This window comes from Schistocerca nitens, chromosome 10, assembly GCF_023898315.1.
Source record: "Schistocerca nitens isolate TAMUIC-IGC-003100 chromosome 10, iqSchNite1.1, whole genome shotgun sequence".
Lineage (NCBI taxonomy): Eukaryota > Metazoa > Arthropoda > Insecta > Orthoptera > Acrididae > Schistocerca > Schistocerca nitens.
The window spans coordinates 26870105-26884035 of record NC_064623.1 but is presented as its reverse complement, the minus strand read 5'-3'; the positions used below and the strand labels follow the sequence as shown (position 1 = coordinate 26884035).

Sequence of the window (13931 nt, the reverse complement as noted above, 5' to 3'; positions counted from 1 at the left end):
TTCAGAGGAACCATCCCGGCATTTGCCTGGAGTGATTTAGGGAAATCACGGAAAACCTAAATCAGGATGGCCGGACGCAGGATTGAACCGTCGTCCTCCCGAATGCGAGTCCAGTGTCTAACCACTGCGCCACCTCGCTCGGTAAATGCACTAGTCTAAAATGTAATATTAACTAAATTAGCTCTTATTTCAATATTAATCACTTTACTCAATGAGAGGTTCATGGACGTGCATGAGTATGAACAATTTAAATCAGAAGTGTTGTGCTCTTAATCTGTGCATGAAAGAATTATATGTATAATGTTTTAAGTTAAGCTCATGCATATTGGAAGGAAATAAATAAATACAAAATTATTGCCTAAAGCAGCTACCTGTGCTTAGTAGCTTGCATTTGGACATCTAGCTGGGCCGGTGGCATGCGAGCGGTTTTTCTCGAACTGTGATAAGTATTTGTGGGGTGCATTCAGTGACATCTCCTTTTGCAGTCCTACGGTTTCTCACAATACCATAGACAGCAATTTAATAAGTGATAGCAGCCACTAATGTGATACCGAAGTCACGAATAACTAGACATAGCTTGAAAACGGCAACCATAGCCGAAATAGTTCTATCGCAATACAGAACTTCAATTGCAGCAACGGACTTGAATTTTTAAATATATAATGTTATTACAAGACTTATATCACACTGTGTGCCCAGAAGAATGTGAACTTTACTGAAATGTTCAACATCATGGTGAGTTGTCACAAATACGACCCATTGAAAAAGAAAATAAAGAAACAAATAAATAAAAATAAATCAAACCAAAATAAGAAGTCAAACTAAACACAACAGTAGAGGAACACATTACACTTATAAATGTTTTACAAGTGCTATAGGTAGAAACATAGGAATTATCCAAATATCAACAAGAAATGTCTACATCCCTACTCTCCAAAACCACTGAAAAGCATAGCAGAGGGTAATTTCCACTGCACCAGTTTGTAGGGGAAGAATGGATGTTCAAATCACACTAATTAGTCTAATGTTGTCCCCACAATCCCTATGGTGCCAGTACATAGTGGCTTATAATATATTCTTTGATTCATAACTTAAATACGGTACTTGAAATTTTGCAACTTGGCTTTTTGGGGTAGTTTGTGTCTATCACCAAGCATCCGTCACATCAGTTTCTCCGTGACCCCCCCCCCCCCCCCCATGGGTCAAACAAACCTGTCACCATCTGCGTTTCCTGCTTTGTATGCATTCAACATCCCCTGTTACTCCTGTGTGGTAATGGTACTACACACTTGAGAAATGTTCTAGGATGACTTGCAAGCAATGTGCTTTATAGCCCGATTCCATTTCCCCAATATTCTACTAATAAATTAAAGTGTGGCACCTGCTTTACATACAACTCAGCCTACACAAGTGTCCCTTTTTGTACCCCTACCAACCGTCATGCATAGGCATTTCTATGAAGTCACCGATTACAACTGTAACTCACTGGTATTTCGTTTCGTGAACAATTTTACATAACTGAACATTTGAAGCAAGTAGCCAATGTTTGCGCCACTCTGGAAACTTACCTAGATCTGACTAAGTATTTGTGCAGCAGTTTTCAAACAATACTTCATTACACACAACTGCATCATACAGGTAAATGCTAAGGTTACTGTCAGTATTGTCTGCAAAATCATTAATACACAACAGCAATGACCCCAACTCAATTCCCTACGGCACATCTGAAGTTATTTCTACTTCTGTCAATGACTCTACCCAAAACAAAAAACTGTGGCTTCCCCACCAAGAATTCAACTCCAGTCACAAATTTTGCTCAATACTCCACAGGCTCATATTTTCGGTAATAAGCATATGTGCGGTACCGAGTCAAAAGCTTTTCGGAAGTCAAGAAATACTACATGTACTCGACAGCCTCGATCTGCAACTTTCAGGATGTCCTACGAGGAAAGCGCAGTGTTTTCCTCGCCAGTCAACACAGAAGAGGTCACCGTGTTTGAGGTATCTCGTTAAGTACGACTTGTAAGAAACGGCAGGTGGCTGACGTCTTCGGGATGCTCTCGAACACGGAATTACCTGAGTGCCGGCGGCGACCAGGAGGGGCTCGGCGTGGCCCGTGGCAGGCTGGCGGCGGTGGCGCGACTCGAGCCGGCTCAGCAGCACCAGGTGCACCACCTGCAGCACCGCCACCACGCCCACCAGCAGCAGCACCACCTTCCCCCAGAGCAAGTGGTGCATCCTGCCACAGCGCCTCTTATCACCTCATCTTACAGTGCCAATTACTGGTACACTACTGAACACACCTGAAACAAAACACGGATGGAAAATATTGTAGCACCCACAGTGACATAGACGACAAGCACAACAATTATGCTTCCTATAACAGAGGCTGAAGTCAGGAAGACAATACAGAAAGTAAAAAACAAGGAGTCAGCAAGTGTAGGTGAGGTTCCTGTCTCTGTTCTGAAGGCACGCACAGGCAGCCCACAAGCTCTACTGACAAATATACAATAACGATCCCTTTAGTTCCAGTATTTTTCCACGAAAAACTAATGAGTTAGACGTATAAATATAGCTTTTTTTTTAAAAAAAAGGACAGTTTGATTTCTGAAGTGGGACAAGTATAGTATCAGCCACTTTACAATTCACTAAAGAGGTTCTTAAAGCACTTGGCCAAGATGACTGTGTTACAGGCGCATCCTTAGACTTTTTCAAGCATTTTGACACTTCTGACCATAAAATACCACCAAACGAGGTAGAAGCACTAGGTGTAAGAGGAATAGTAGATGAATGGTTACAGTCTTACCTGGAAAACAGTATGAAAAGACAGATTGTTAATATGTCTGCTGATGATAAATTATTAGTGAAAAAATTGTCAGACAAGAACAAATAAACACAGGTACGTCTCAGGACAGTGTATGGATACAATTCATTCTCTCTCTCTCTCTCTCTCTCTCTCTCTCTCTCTCTCTCTCTCTCTCTCTGTGTGTGTGTGTGTGTGTGTGTGTGTGTGTGTGTGTGTTCTCTGGCAGTATAAGATGTGGGGGGAAAAGTTCTCTTTGTGTGTCTTCTCTGGCAGTATAAGATGTGGAGGGAAAAGTTCTCTTTGGTGATGACAGCAACATCATAGAGAATGATAAAACACCAGAATTGCTATTAGAGAAAGCAAATGAAACCCCCAAGGATGTTTACGATTGGGCAGTATGTAATAAATTAACATTAAGCCTACACATATGGACCTACATCTACATGTCTCGAGTTGCCACCATCCTGCACGACTCAACGGGATGCTCAACACACTGGTTCATAGGGCATACTCGATATCGGACGAAGAAAGTCTGCACAAAGAACTGAAACACCTAGAAAATGTGTTTCACAAGAACGGATACAGCAAACTACAGATTCAGGCAGCCCTCAGACGACGGAAACACTGCAGAAACCCAGATGAAGAACAGTCTATAGATGAGAAAACAAGCCTTGCCTCTCTACCCAGGCAACGCGACATCAAAAATTGGGAGACTGCAAAAACAACACAAAATTGACACGGTCTTCTGACCACCATCCAAGATACGGGCCCTACTGGGGACAGTGAAAGACAGATTTGGCTTCAAGGAAGTGGGCATATATAATATTCCATGTGGTTGCAGGAAATCCTACATCGGTCAAACAATCCGAACAGTCGAAGACCACTGCAAAGAACACCAACGCCACACGCGCCTAGTCCAGCCCACCAAATCGGCACTGGCAAAACACTGCTCGGAAACTGGACACAACACGAAATACGAAGAGACCAAGATTCTGGCCCCTACCAGTTTCTACTGGGACAGCGTCTTCAAGGAGGCCATTGAAATTCACGTAACGGACAATCTCATGAACCGAGACACAGGTTTTCAACTTAGCAAGGCATGGCAACCATTACTTAACTCCATCAAGGAGTCACGCCACAAGCGAACACAAGACCCTTCTATGACGGCATTCTGCATCTTCCACCACCCGGCGCGAGGCCGGGGTGGGCGCGTACTTGGGTTGGCGCCCGCAAACGGATTGTCGGCGGCCACAATCGAAGGGTCGGCGCTCACAAACGGAATGTCGGCGGCCGCAACAGGAAGTTCGGCGGTCGCAATCGGACCGCCGGTACAGGGAATCGAAGCCCGACTGATGGACATAAATAACACTGACAATGAGCAGACAGACCATTCCCTCATAACCACCTGATGATGGCGGAAAGGTTATTCGCCGAAATATCGTGGGACTTCAACTATCGCATCTGGCTGCACACCCGAGAGCTCTGGAAACAAAAACAGTACAGTGATGCTAGTGGGAGCACGCAGGGACGTGGTGGAGAGAGGGAAGGGCAGATAGGTGGAGAGAGGAGAAAGCGGGGGTGTGAAGGAGGACATAAGTAAAAAGACTGGGTGTGTTGGTGGAACAGAGGGCTGTGTAGTGCATGAATGGCAACAGGGAAGGGACCAGATGGGTAAGGACAATGACAGTTGAGGCGCTGCTGCTTGTAGGCTGGCTTTGTTGGCCGAAAGCTCATTTTGTGACAGTCTTTTTGTCGTGCCTATCTGAAGTCAGCACCTCTGCTATATGGTGAGTAGCAACAATCCTTTTCATAATATTGTAATAACCACGGGTAGTAGTCTTATCCACTGTGAAGAACTATGTAAAAAGCTAGGTATTCTTAGCGCACCAAAATAGTACATCTACTATCCTGTTGTATAAACCAGGGAAAACATTACTAAGTGTTTCAATAATGGTTCTACACATAATCATGGAACAAGAGCCAGTTTTGACTAACGTTACCAAAGAAAAACAAACAGAAAATTCAAAATAGAATGTTCTACCTGGAAATAAAATTGTGTAATAAACTGAGTATGAAGATGAGAAATATTACTAAAATACATCTGTTCAAAAAGGCAGCTACGGTGTTCTTCATATGTAATGCATACTATAGAAATAAAGATTATTTAAAGGACTCAAGGGTAGTGGTTAGTAATGAAAGGGGACAACAATAACACCCTGTGTCATTATAAAACATGATCACAATATAATGCTTTTGCAAGAAACCCCTGTGTCAAGATCTACAGAAAGTGATGGTAATGACTTGTCTGTCTCCTGAGCTCAACATCTCATTTGATGCTGACTCAGTTTTTCAGGCAGACTGAGAGGTGGCCATGAAGATGTTCATAATGCATAGTTGCACGTCTATTGGCCTGGAGTCAGTTTTCCAAACAGACTGAAGTGAGTGCAAGGCTCATACCCAGTGATTTTTTTCTAAAAAAAAAAAAGTTTGATGGTACTCCGACAGGGGTTATAATGCAGCGAAAATCGGTTATAACTGAAGCACGGGATACCACCCGTTTGCTTTTAGCCATGACGTCATCAACATGACGAACTAAAAAAAAAATGTATGGGACTCTTCAGTTGACTTTACAGTTAAAATGAAGCAGGCAATACCGAGAAACACAAACATACAAGAGAAAGTGGTATCGAACACTTCAGTTTACATCGCCTCAAATGAAGCCTGCGATTTGAGTGTACGCATATCTGTTTAGCACTACCATTGCCCACTATTAGCAGGCGAAGGCACTACATGCTTGTCAAACTGGCTGCCAGCGATTCAGTTGTCGTGAACGGTTGCCACAGCTTCGAAATGCTTGAAACAGTAAATGACATCGATTTTCCCACCAAAAACTGCACTGGTATCGTTCGTATTGCAATTACCAACAAGAAAAAATGAAATAAAAAATTTACGTCCGTGAAATAAATCTTTGGCGCTCTTCCAAGTTCTCAACATCGTAAAAAAATTACTTTGTCGATGAAAAAGTTTAGGGGTACGCATCCCCCCAGAAAAACAGCACTGCTCATATCTACAGGTTTGTGGTTCAGGAGGTGTCAGTGGGTGTTCTTCGTGTGTGCAGTGATGCAGTATGCAACTGTGTTTTACATCATTATAAATTATTGGCCCGAGGCATTTTGCTCTGATTGTTGCCAGCATCATATTTAAAGTACCAGGGAAGCAGGTTGCTAGCCTTACTTGCCCCGAGTCCCATTGGGTTTTACCCCTAACGGCTGAGGGACTAACCAGTGGATTTGGTAGTCTTTGCCGTATGAGCACAAAGGTGACCACGACTCAGAATATGTCTGAGATGCCCAGCCTTATTCCAAAGTAACTGGTATCCCGACTATCGGGACCACTTACTTGGCCAGTCATACGTTGCCCGTGGTTCATGAACTAGGACATGACTACAGGAACCCACACCATGAACCACAAAATGGTCAATAGATTGCAGTGCAATAAAGCAGCTGGGGTGGATGAAATTAAGTCGGAACTCATCAAATACAGTGGAATGTCAGGTCTTAAATGGCTACACAGGATAATTGAAATGGCCTGGGAGTCGGGACAGGTTCTATCAGACTAGACAAAAGCAGTAATCACACCAATCTTTAAACATGGAAACAGAAAAGATTGTAACAACTAGAGAGGTATCGCTTTAATCAGCGTTGTGGGTACAATCTTCTCAGGTATTGTTGAAAGGAAAGTGCGAGTATTAGTTGAGGACCAATTGGATGAAAATCAGTGTGGGTTTAGGCCTCTTAGAGGTTGTCAGGACCAGATCTTTAGCTTACGGCAAATAATGGAGAAGTGTTATGAGTGGAACAGGGAATTGTATCTATGCTTTATAGATCTAGAAAAGGCATATGACCGGGTTCCTAGGAGGAAGTTATTGTCTGTTCTATGAGATTATGGAATAGGGGGCAAACTTTTGCAAGCAGTTAAAGGTCTTTACATGGATAGTCAGGCAGCAGTTAGAGTTGACGGTAAATTGAGTTCATGGTTCAGAGTAGTTTCAGGGGTAAGACAAGGCTGCAACCTGTCTCCACTGTTGTTCATATTATTTATGGATCATATGTTGAAAACAATAGACTGGCTGGGCGAGATTTAAGACATGTGAACACAAAATAAGCAGTCACGCATATGCGGATGACTTAGTTGTGATGGCAGATTCGATTGAAAGTTTGCAAAGTAATATTTCAGAGCTAGATCAGAAATGTAAGGACTATGGTATGAAGATTAGCATCTCCAAAACGAAAGTAATGTCAGTGGGAAAGAAATATAAACGGATTGAGTGCCAAATAGGAGGAACAAAGTTAGAACAGGTGGACGGTTTCAAGTACTTAGGATGCATATTCTCACAGGATGGCAACACAGTGAAAGAACTGGAAGAGAGGTGTAGCTAAGCTAATGCAGTGAGTGCTCAGCTACGATCTACTCTCTTCTGCAAGAAGGAAGTCAGTACCAAGACTAAGTTATCTGTGCACCGTTCAATCTTTTGACCAACTTTGTTGTATGGGAGCGAAAGCTGGGTGGATTCGGGTTACCTTATCAATAAGGTTGAGGTTACGGATATGAAAGAAGCCAGGATGATTGCAGGTACTAGTAGATGGGAACAATGGCAGGAGGGTGTCCACAATGAGGAAATCAAAGAAAAACTGGGAATGAACTCTATAGATGTAGCAGTCAGGGCGAACAGGCTTAGATGGTGGGGTCATGTTACACGCATGGGAGAAGCAAGGTTACCCAAGAGACTCATGGGTTCAGCAGTAGAGGGTAGGAGAAGTCGGGGCAGACCAAGGAGAAGGTACCTGGATTCGGTTAAGAATGATTTTGAAGTAATAGGTTTAACATCAGAAGAGGCACCAATGTTAGCACTGAATAGGGGATCATGGAGGAATTTTATAAGGGGGGGCTATGCTCCAGACTGAACGCTGAAAGGCATAATCAGTCTTAAATGATGATGATGATGATGATGATGATCATGATCATGATGATAAATTATTGAGTGCAAATTGTGTGTAAACCAAAGAACACTATACAACAGGGACTAACCAAATGAGGAATTCCAGTTGTCAACACACTGAATACAGTTTCAGGAGGATGAAATTTACTCTGTATGGTCAATCCTGATTTAGGTTTCCCACGATTTTCCAGAATCATTACAGGCAAATTCCAGGAGCAAAGTCATGTCTCATGACCCGTCCTATCATCTTAAAATATACTTGCATTTTCTTTGTGTCTGTAATTATTTTCACTGCATTATGGTGACAAATCACATACCACTGGATGAATTAATAAACCAAATGAAATGTATCAATCACATGTGATTTTTCAGTGTTGTAACTGATGTCCTCACTATAACTGAACACATGACATGGAGAGACACTAACAAGGTTATCTTTCAAATTTATTACAAACTAGGTACACACACATTGCAATATTTCCATTGCGTTACACTGTGATCGATCTTACCCCACTGGATTTGCCATGCACCTAATGGAGTATAGATGTAAACGTAGATTTTTGATCTGTAAAAAGTACAAAGCATGGGAATACAAGTTACACGGCACACTTCTCAAAAACCACTGGCAGAAGTCAATGAGACGTGCAAAATAATCTGGGTTATGGGCTTGAATTTCCTGAAGGAGGTAAGGGTGTAAATCATCTTCATTCCACACATGCCATACTGTGGAATGGCTTACATTCATTCCTCAAGCAACACTCTGCTAGCTTGTTGAGGGCCAGTCCTGCAGTGCTAAAATCTCCTCTTCAAGCTCTGGCATATGCACTGTGTGCAGACGACTGTGTATGTCAAGCCTTTGCACCTGCCATCACAAAATAAATGCATCGGAAGTGCACATGCGCCATTACGTTACCTTGTCAGTGGACAACTCACCTGAACTGCATCAGTCTCTCTTAGGGACTTGTGGATGACGGTGCATGTGCCTCCACCTGCTGCCCCATAAGAACTGTGCCTGTCTGCCCCTTTCTCCCAAGAAAAGTATACCATTTATACCATTCCCCATGCACTGTGCACAGTATCAAATACAAGAGTGTCCCCATTTCTTGACACACTGACGCAGGGCAAACCAGACTCCTGCACTGTGCGCAGGTACCGCTCTCTGTACGACACTGTATCAACGAGGCATTTGCAAAGCCAAATACAATGCATTCAGCCCCTAGCAAATGTCAGAAGAAACTCTGTGGTGTTATCCCACCCAGACTACCTGCTACTATTTCAACTTGGATGGTGCTGTTACGTCACGCCTAGTGCTGAATGCTAAGCGATATGGACACGGGTTGCTATGTCGAAGTTTCTTGTTGATTCATTCTACCATTCATTTTAGAAACAACCTATACATAAACAATTTTCACATATATTCAGAAGTATTTGCCCCCACAAACAAGGGTGAAATTTTAATCAATTTTTATCATGTTATCATATCACATAGATTAGTTCCAGATTTGTTCAACAATGGCTGTTTCTCTTGATGTACATTTAAGTGGCTGCCAACATTAAAAAAGCAAACATCTATACACATATTAGCTAGAAATTAATTACCCAACACAGAACTATATAGTGATCTCACCAAATTCCGTGGTAACTTTGGTGTTGTTATGAGAAGAGTGTCACCTATACATTGACAAAGTAAGTAAGTATGAAGGAAGACTGTGGTTTGGAATTGTGTAGGCAATGAGATCGTTGGAGACTGCTCAAATTTGTTTTGGGCAAGGAAATCGGCTGTGACAATTCAAACCATCCTAGGATTTACGTTAAAAGTGATTTAGGAAACCTAATTCTGGTTGGCCAGACTGTTATTTAAAGAGTCATCCATCCAAATATCAGTATGAGTAATGTCTTATCACTACAGCACCTCACTTGGTGACATAGTAAGGTGACAGTCCAAGTACCCATAACAGCTTGCAGACAATGCACAGAAAATTCTTTAGATACGTAGCAGCAACAGCTAGCAATTGTAATTATTTCCATCAAATAAGAGTTTGGACATTCTTTGCTATAGTACGATTAGCAATACAGTAAATGCGCGTACCAGTATGCATTTGTTTATTTATTCATTCATCCAGGGATCATTTTAAAATGATACTGGATTTGTCATCATAGTACAATCAAAACAGATCAAAAACATACACATACACACTCCGTCTTCAGGCCACGAGTGGCCTACCGGGACCATCCGACCACCGTGTCATCCTCGGTGGAGGATGTGGATAGGAGAGACGTGGGGTCAACACACCGTTCTCCCGGTCGTCATGATGGTATTCTTGACCGAAGCCACTACTATTCGGTCGAGTAGCTCCTCAATTGGCATCACGAGGCTGACTGCACCCCGAAACATGGCAACAGTGCATGGCGGCCAGAGGATGGTCACCCATCCAAATGCCTACCACGCCCGACAGCACTTAACTTCGGTGATCTCACGGGAACCGGTGTATCCACTGTGGCAAGGCCGTACACAGAAAAATATAATTATGTTAGGGCAGGGCAGGTGGTCACCCATGGCCTTGATGCAGGAACCATCCCAGCATTTGCCTCAAATGATTTAGGAAAACTAAGAAAAACCTACATTTGGATGAGCAGACAAAGCAAACTCCAGCCTCTCAAATATGAGACCAGTATCTTCTACATTTGGATGAGCAGACAAAGCAAACTCCAGCTTCTCAAATATGAGACCAGTATCTTAACAACTGCACTGTATCAAGCAATATTTTTGTGTAACTAAACGTTTCGTATTTCATGTTTCCTAATAATAGTGTAGGTAATGGTCTGAGAATAAAAAATAAAAAAAAGGAATTCTTAAGATACCGGTACCTTTACCTAATAAATTACAAATATACTGAGTTGCAGATCATGATACCAACACAATGTTGGAACTGTATACAATAGTCTGTTTTCATATGCACTGTCAATCACCACTGCGGATAAAGAACCCCGTTTATATTCGTTTTACTGTTTCAATTGACATTCTTGGCGACTTTCTTGTGTTTGTGCGTCTATCATACAAGGTACACTCAACACTGATTCGACAAGAAATATACATTAATAAGTATCGCCGCAACAAAGTACTTTAAGTTACATATTAGAACGGCCTGAAACGAAAAGTGAAGATAAAGTGTTTAGATTACTAACTACATGGCAGGTGTAGCCTACTCTTTTCATCTTTTGTTCAAACATCGCGCTACTACGTCAGTACAGAATAATATGGGCTGGAAGTCGAAAATTCGCCGGCTTCGTGACTACGCTTCTGATTTACGGGTGAACTGCTCTACATGTCCAACAACATTACTCCACTGTTAACGGCTTTGTTAAATAAAGGAAATGAACCTGAAAAGTGAAAACATGCAAATAAACATGCATTTTTCTACTTAAATGACGCTAAATATGGCCATCTTGAGCCTTACCATGGGCAGGGATGAGTCTGGTTGCACGTCTTGTTTCGTAGAACGAATCGTGGAACCAATGTTACTGAAAGACTAACATGAAAACTATATTAGAACGTGTCGCTTATTTGTTTAGAACTACATATGTTATGTGAACGTAAATATTAGCTGTCAACCTTTGCCAACGATAGCAAGAATAACAAATGACTAGCGCCACAACAAACTGTCAACGGCAGAGTACAAATCTGTGATCGCGCATGTAATTAAGGGCTCTGTGGTCCGTTTTATAGTGGTATGTTTAAGAAACACTTCAAATATTACAAAAGTAAATGTCCTCCTCCAGATTTATCAAACGTAATAAACTTCAGAGATGCAGAATTCGAAAAACATCAGGTGAGTTGTTTCTATCCGTAACGAAATAACATACAATAAATAGTATGGACCCAACAAAACTCACAAGTTATGTTTTTACTTCAGGACATGTCATGTCCATGGAGGCAGTATACCTGCATGATTATGTAGCTCTGACATTTTTATGAAAGTGGATAACTGTTTAAATTATAATTATCGTATACCAGGACTGACTAGTTTGTGGTTGACGTCACTGGTAGATGTGGACTAAGAGAAACTCTTAAACGCCACCATCCATACAAAGGAAATCATTAATAACCCCTTTATTAAGCTATCGAAAATCCGCTCAAAAACATGGGTTTGCTGTAGCCGGCGGAGAAAAACATTAAGGAATTATCTACTTACAGTTGGTTTTCTTCTTTCCAAATCACATACTAAATTTATTCAACAAATCCTGCGATGCTTACTTGGTAAAGGAGACAACCCATTTGCTTCCCTATCTACATTTAAGTCCATCCTCCGTAAACCAATTTTAAAAGTGTGTGCTACCTATCATACCGTTTATAGGCCTCCTTCCCTTACAGTTCACATTTGGAGCGTGGGAAAAATGACTGCCTGAAAGTGTCTTTGCAGACACTGTCTTGAGTTATACCTAAAGGTTTGTAGTATACTCCTAGATTTCTCACTTAATACTCGTTCTTGAAAGTTTGTAAGCAGGCTTTCACGGAATAATTGGCGTATACCTACAAGCATCTATCTGTCAGTCCAGGTTTTTCTGCATTTCCATGATGCTCTCTCTCAAGTGAAGCAAACCTGTGATAATTTTTGCGACAACATGAACAGCAATGGTGCCAACACACTTCCTGGGGCACACCCGAAGTTATTTAGTAATAACTCTTGATGACTCTCCATCCAAGACAACATACTATGTCATTTCCTACCAAATAATCCTCAATACAGTCACAAACTTTGTTTGATGCCCCATATGATGATACTTTAATTATTAAAAGTTAGTGTGGTAATGAGTCAAATGATTTTCAGAAATCACGAAATACTACATCGACCTGATTGCTTTGATTTATGGCTTTAAGGATATTATGTGAAAAAAGTGCAAATTGGGTTTCATATGATTGATGTTTTCAGAATCCATGCTAGACAACATGGAGGAGTTCATTATGTTTTATAGATACCACCTTATGTTTAAGCACAAACTTAGATTCTACCACTGGGTGCAGCTTTTTGTTTAAGAGGTCTATGCTGTACTATGGTTAAAATGGGGGCAAACTCAGCTGAAAATTCTGTGTATTATCTGAAAGGTTTCATCATTGTTTAGAACCTTGTTTAATTTTAACAATTTCAGCTGTTTCTCAACAACACTGACATTCTATATTCTCAGTGTTGCAAGAATTAAGCAGGAGCACTAGTTCTGTATCATCCTTTATGAAGGAATGTAAGAAAATGGTGTTTATCACTTCTGCTTTTTCTTTGTTACTCTCGATTTTGGACCCTGTTTCATCTAAGAATGTAACTTTGGTGCTACTGAGAGCATTACATATAATTATTTTATTCATGGCTGTAATTTTCATCAACTGTAGCACATATTTTTCAGATTAAAATTCAGTCATCAGTTGCACATATATTTTTATTATATTTCACTGGTTTAAAAAAATTAATTTGTCATCTTTAGAATGTGCTGACTGGGTGTTGTGTGATGTCCTTAGGTTAGTTAGGTTTAAGTAGTTCTAAGTTCTAGGGGACTGATGACCATAGATGTTAAGTCCCATAGTGCTCAGAGCCATCTTTAGAAGCCAACAAAACGAGGGATGATATAAAATCTGAGACCATAGCTATACAGTTATGTGAAGTATGAGATATATTTTACAGATACTTATTAAGTATTAGTTTAGTAGATGTCAGTAGCCTATCTTCTTCATAGAAGCGTAATGTCATTACATGTCCAGAAATGCACATATTTTATGTGATCAATGTGAACACGGATTGACGATTTACAGTTATTGAATCACATCTAAGGATCTGTTGTGCTAGTAGCAAGGAACATATGTAAAAGCATAAAGTATAACCAAAGCATATAAAGAAACTACAATACAGTTGAAAAAATGTGGCACATAGTTCTAATGTATAAAAGGAGTGGGCTAATTTTCACATTTTATAAGAGGTGATATGCAATCAAAATGGTGTTTGGTTTTTTAATGCAAGTTGATCATTCAAAAAATCTTTTGAATTTAGTTGGGTATGTTTATATATTTCAAATTCCTCTAAAAGGTTCATTTCGTAGTAGTCACTGTTCCTTTAGAAGATACCTTGGCAGAACTACACT

The 13931-nt window shown here is 40.9% G+C and overlaps 2 protein-coding genes across 2 annotated transcripts in view; one reads left to right on the top strand and one right to left on the bottom strand.

Moving 5' to 3' along the window:
* Positions 1-2238, bottom strand: part of LOC126209819 (beta-1,4-glucuronyltransferase 1-like) — a 91090-nt gene extending 88852 nt beyond the window's left edge. Inside the window, exon 1 of the mRNA XM_049938952.1 lies at positions 2077-2238. Coding sequence (XP_049794909.1) covers positions 2077-2238 — 162 coding nt within the window. The remainder of the gene's footprint in view (positions 1-2076) is intronic.
* A 9050-nt stretch (positions 2239-11288) lies between these two features.
* The window catches only part of LOC126210506 (nucleic acid dioxygenase ALKBH1), a 29181-nt gene continuing 26538 nt past the window's right edge, over positions 11289-13931 (top strand). The window contains exon 1 of the mRNA XM_049939750.1: positions 11289-11635. Coding sequence (XP_049795707.1) covers positions 11537-11635 — 99 coding nt within the window. The 5' untranslated portion in view covers positions 11289-11536. The remainder of the gene's footprint in view (positions 11636-13931) is intronic.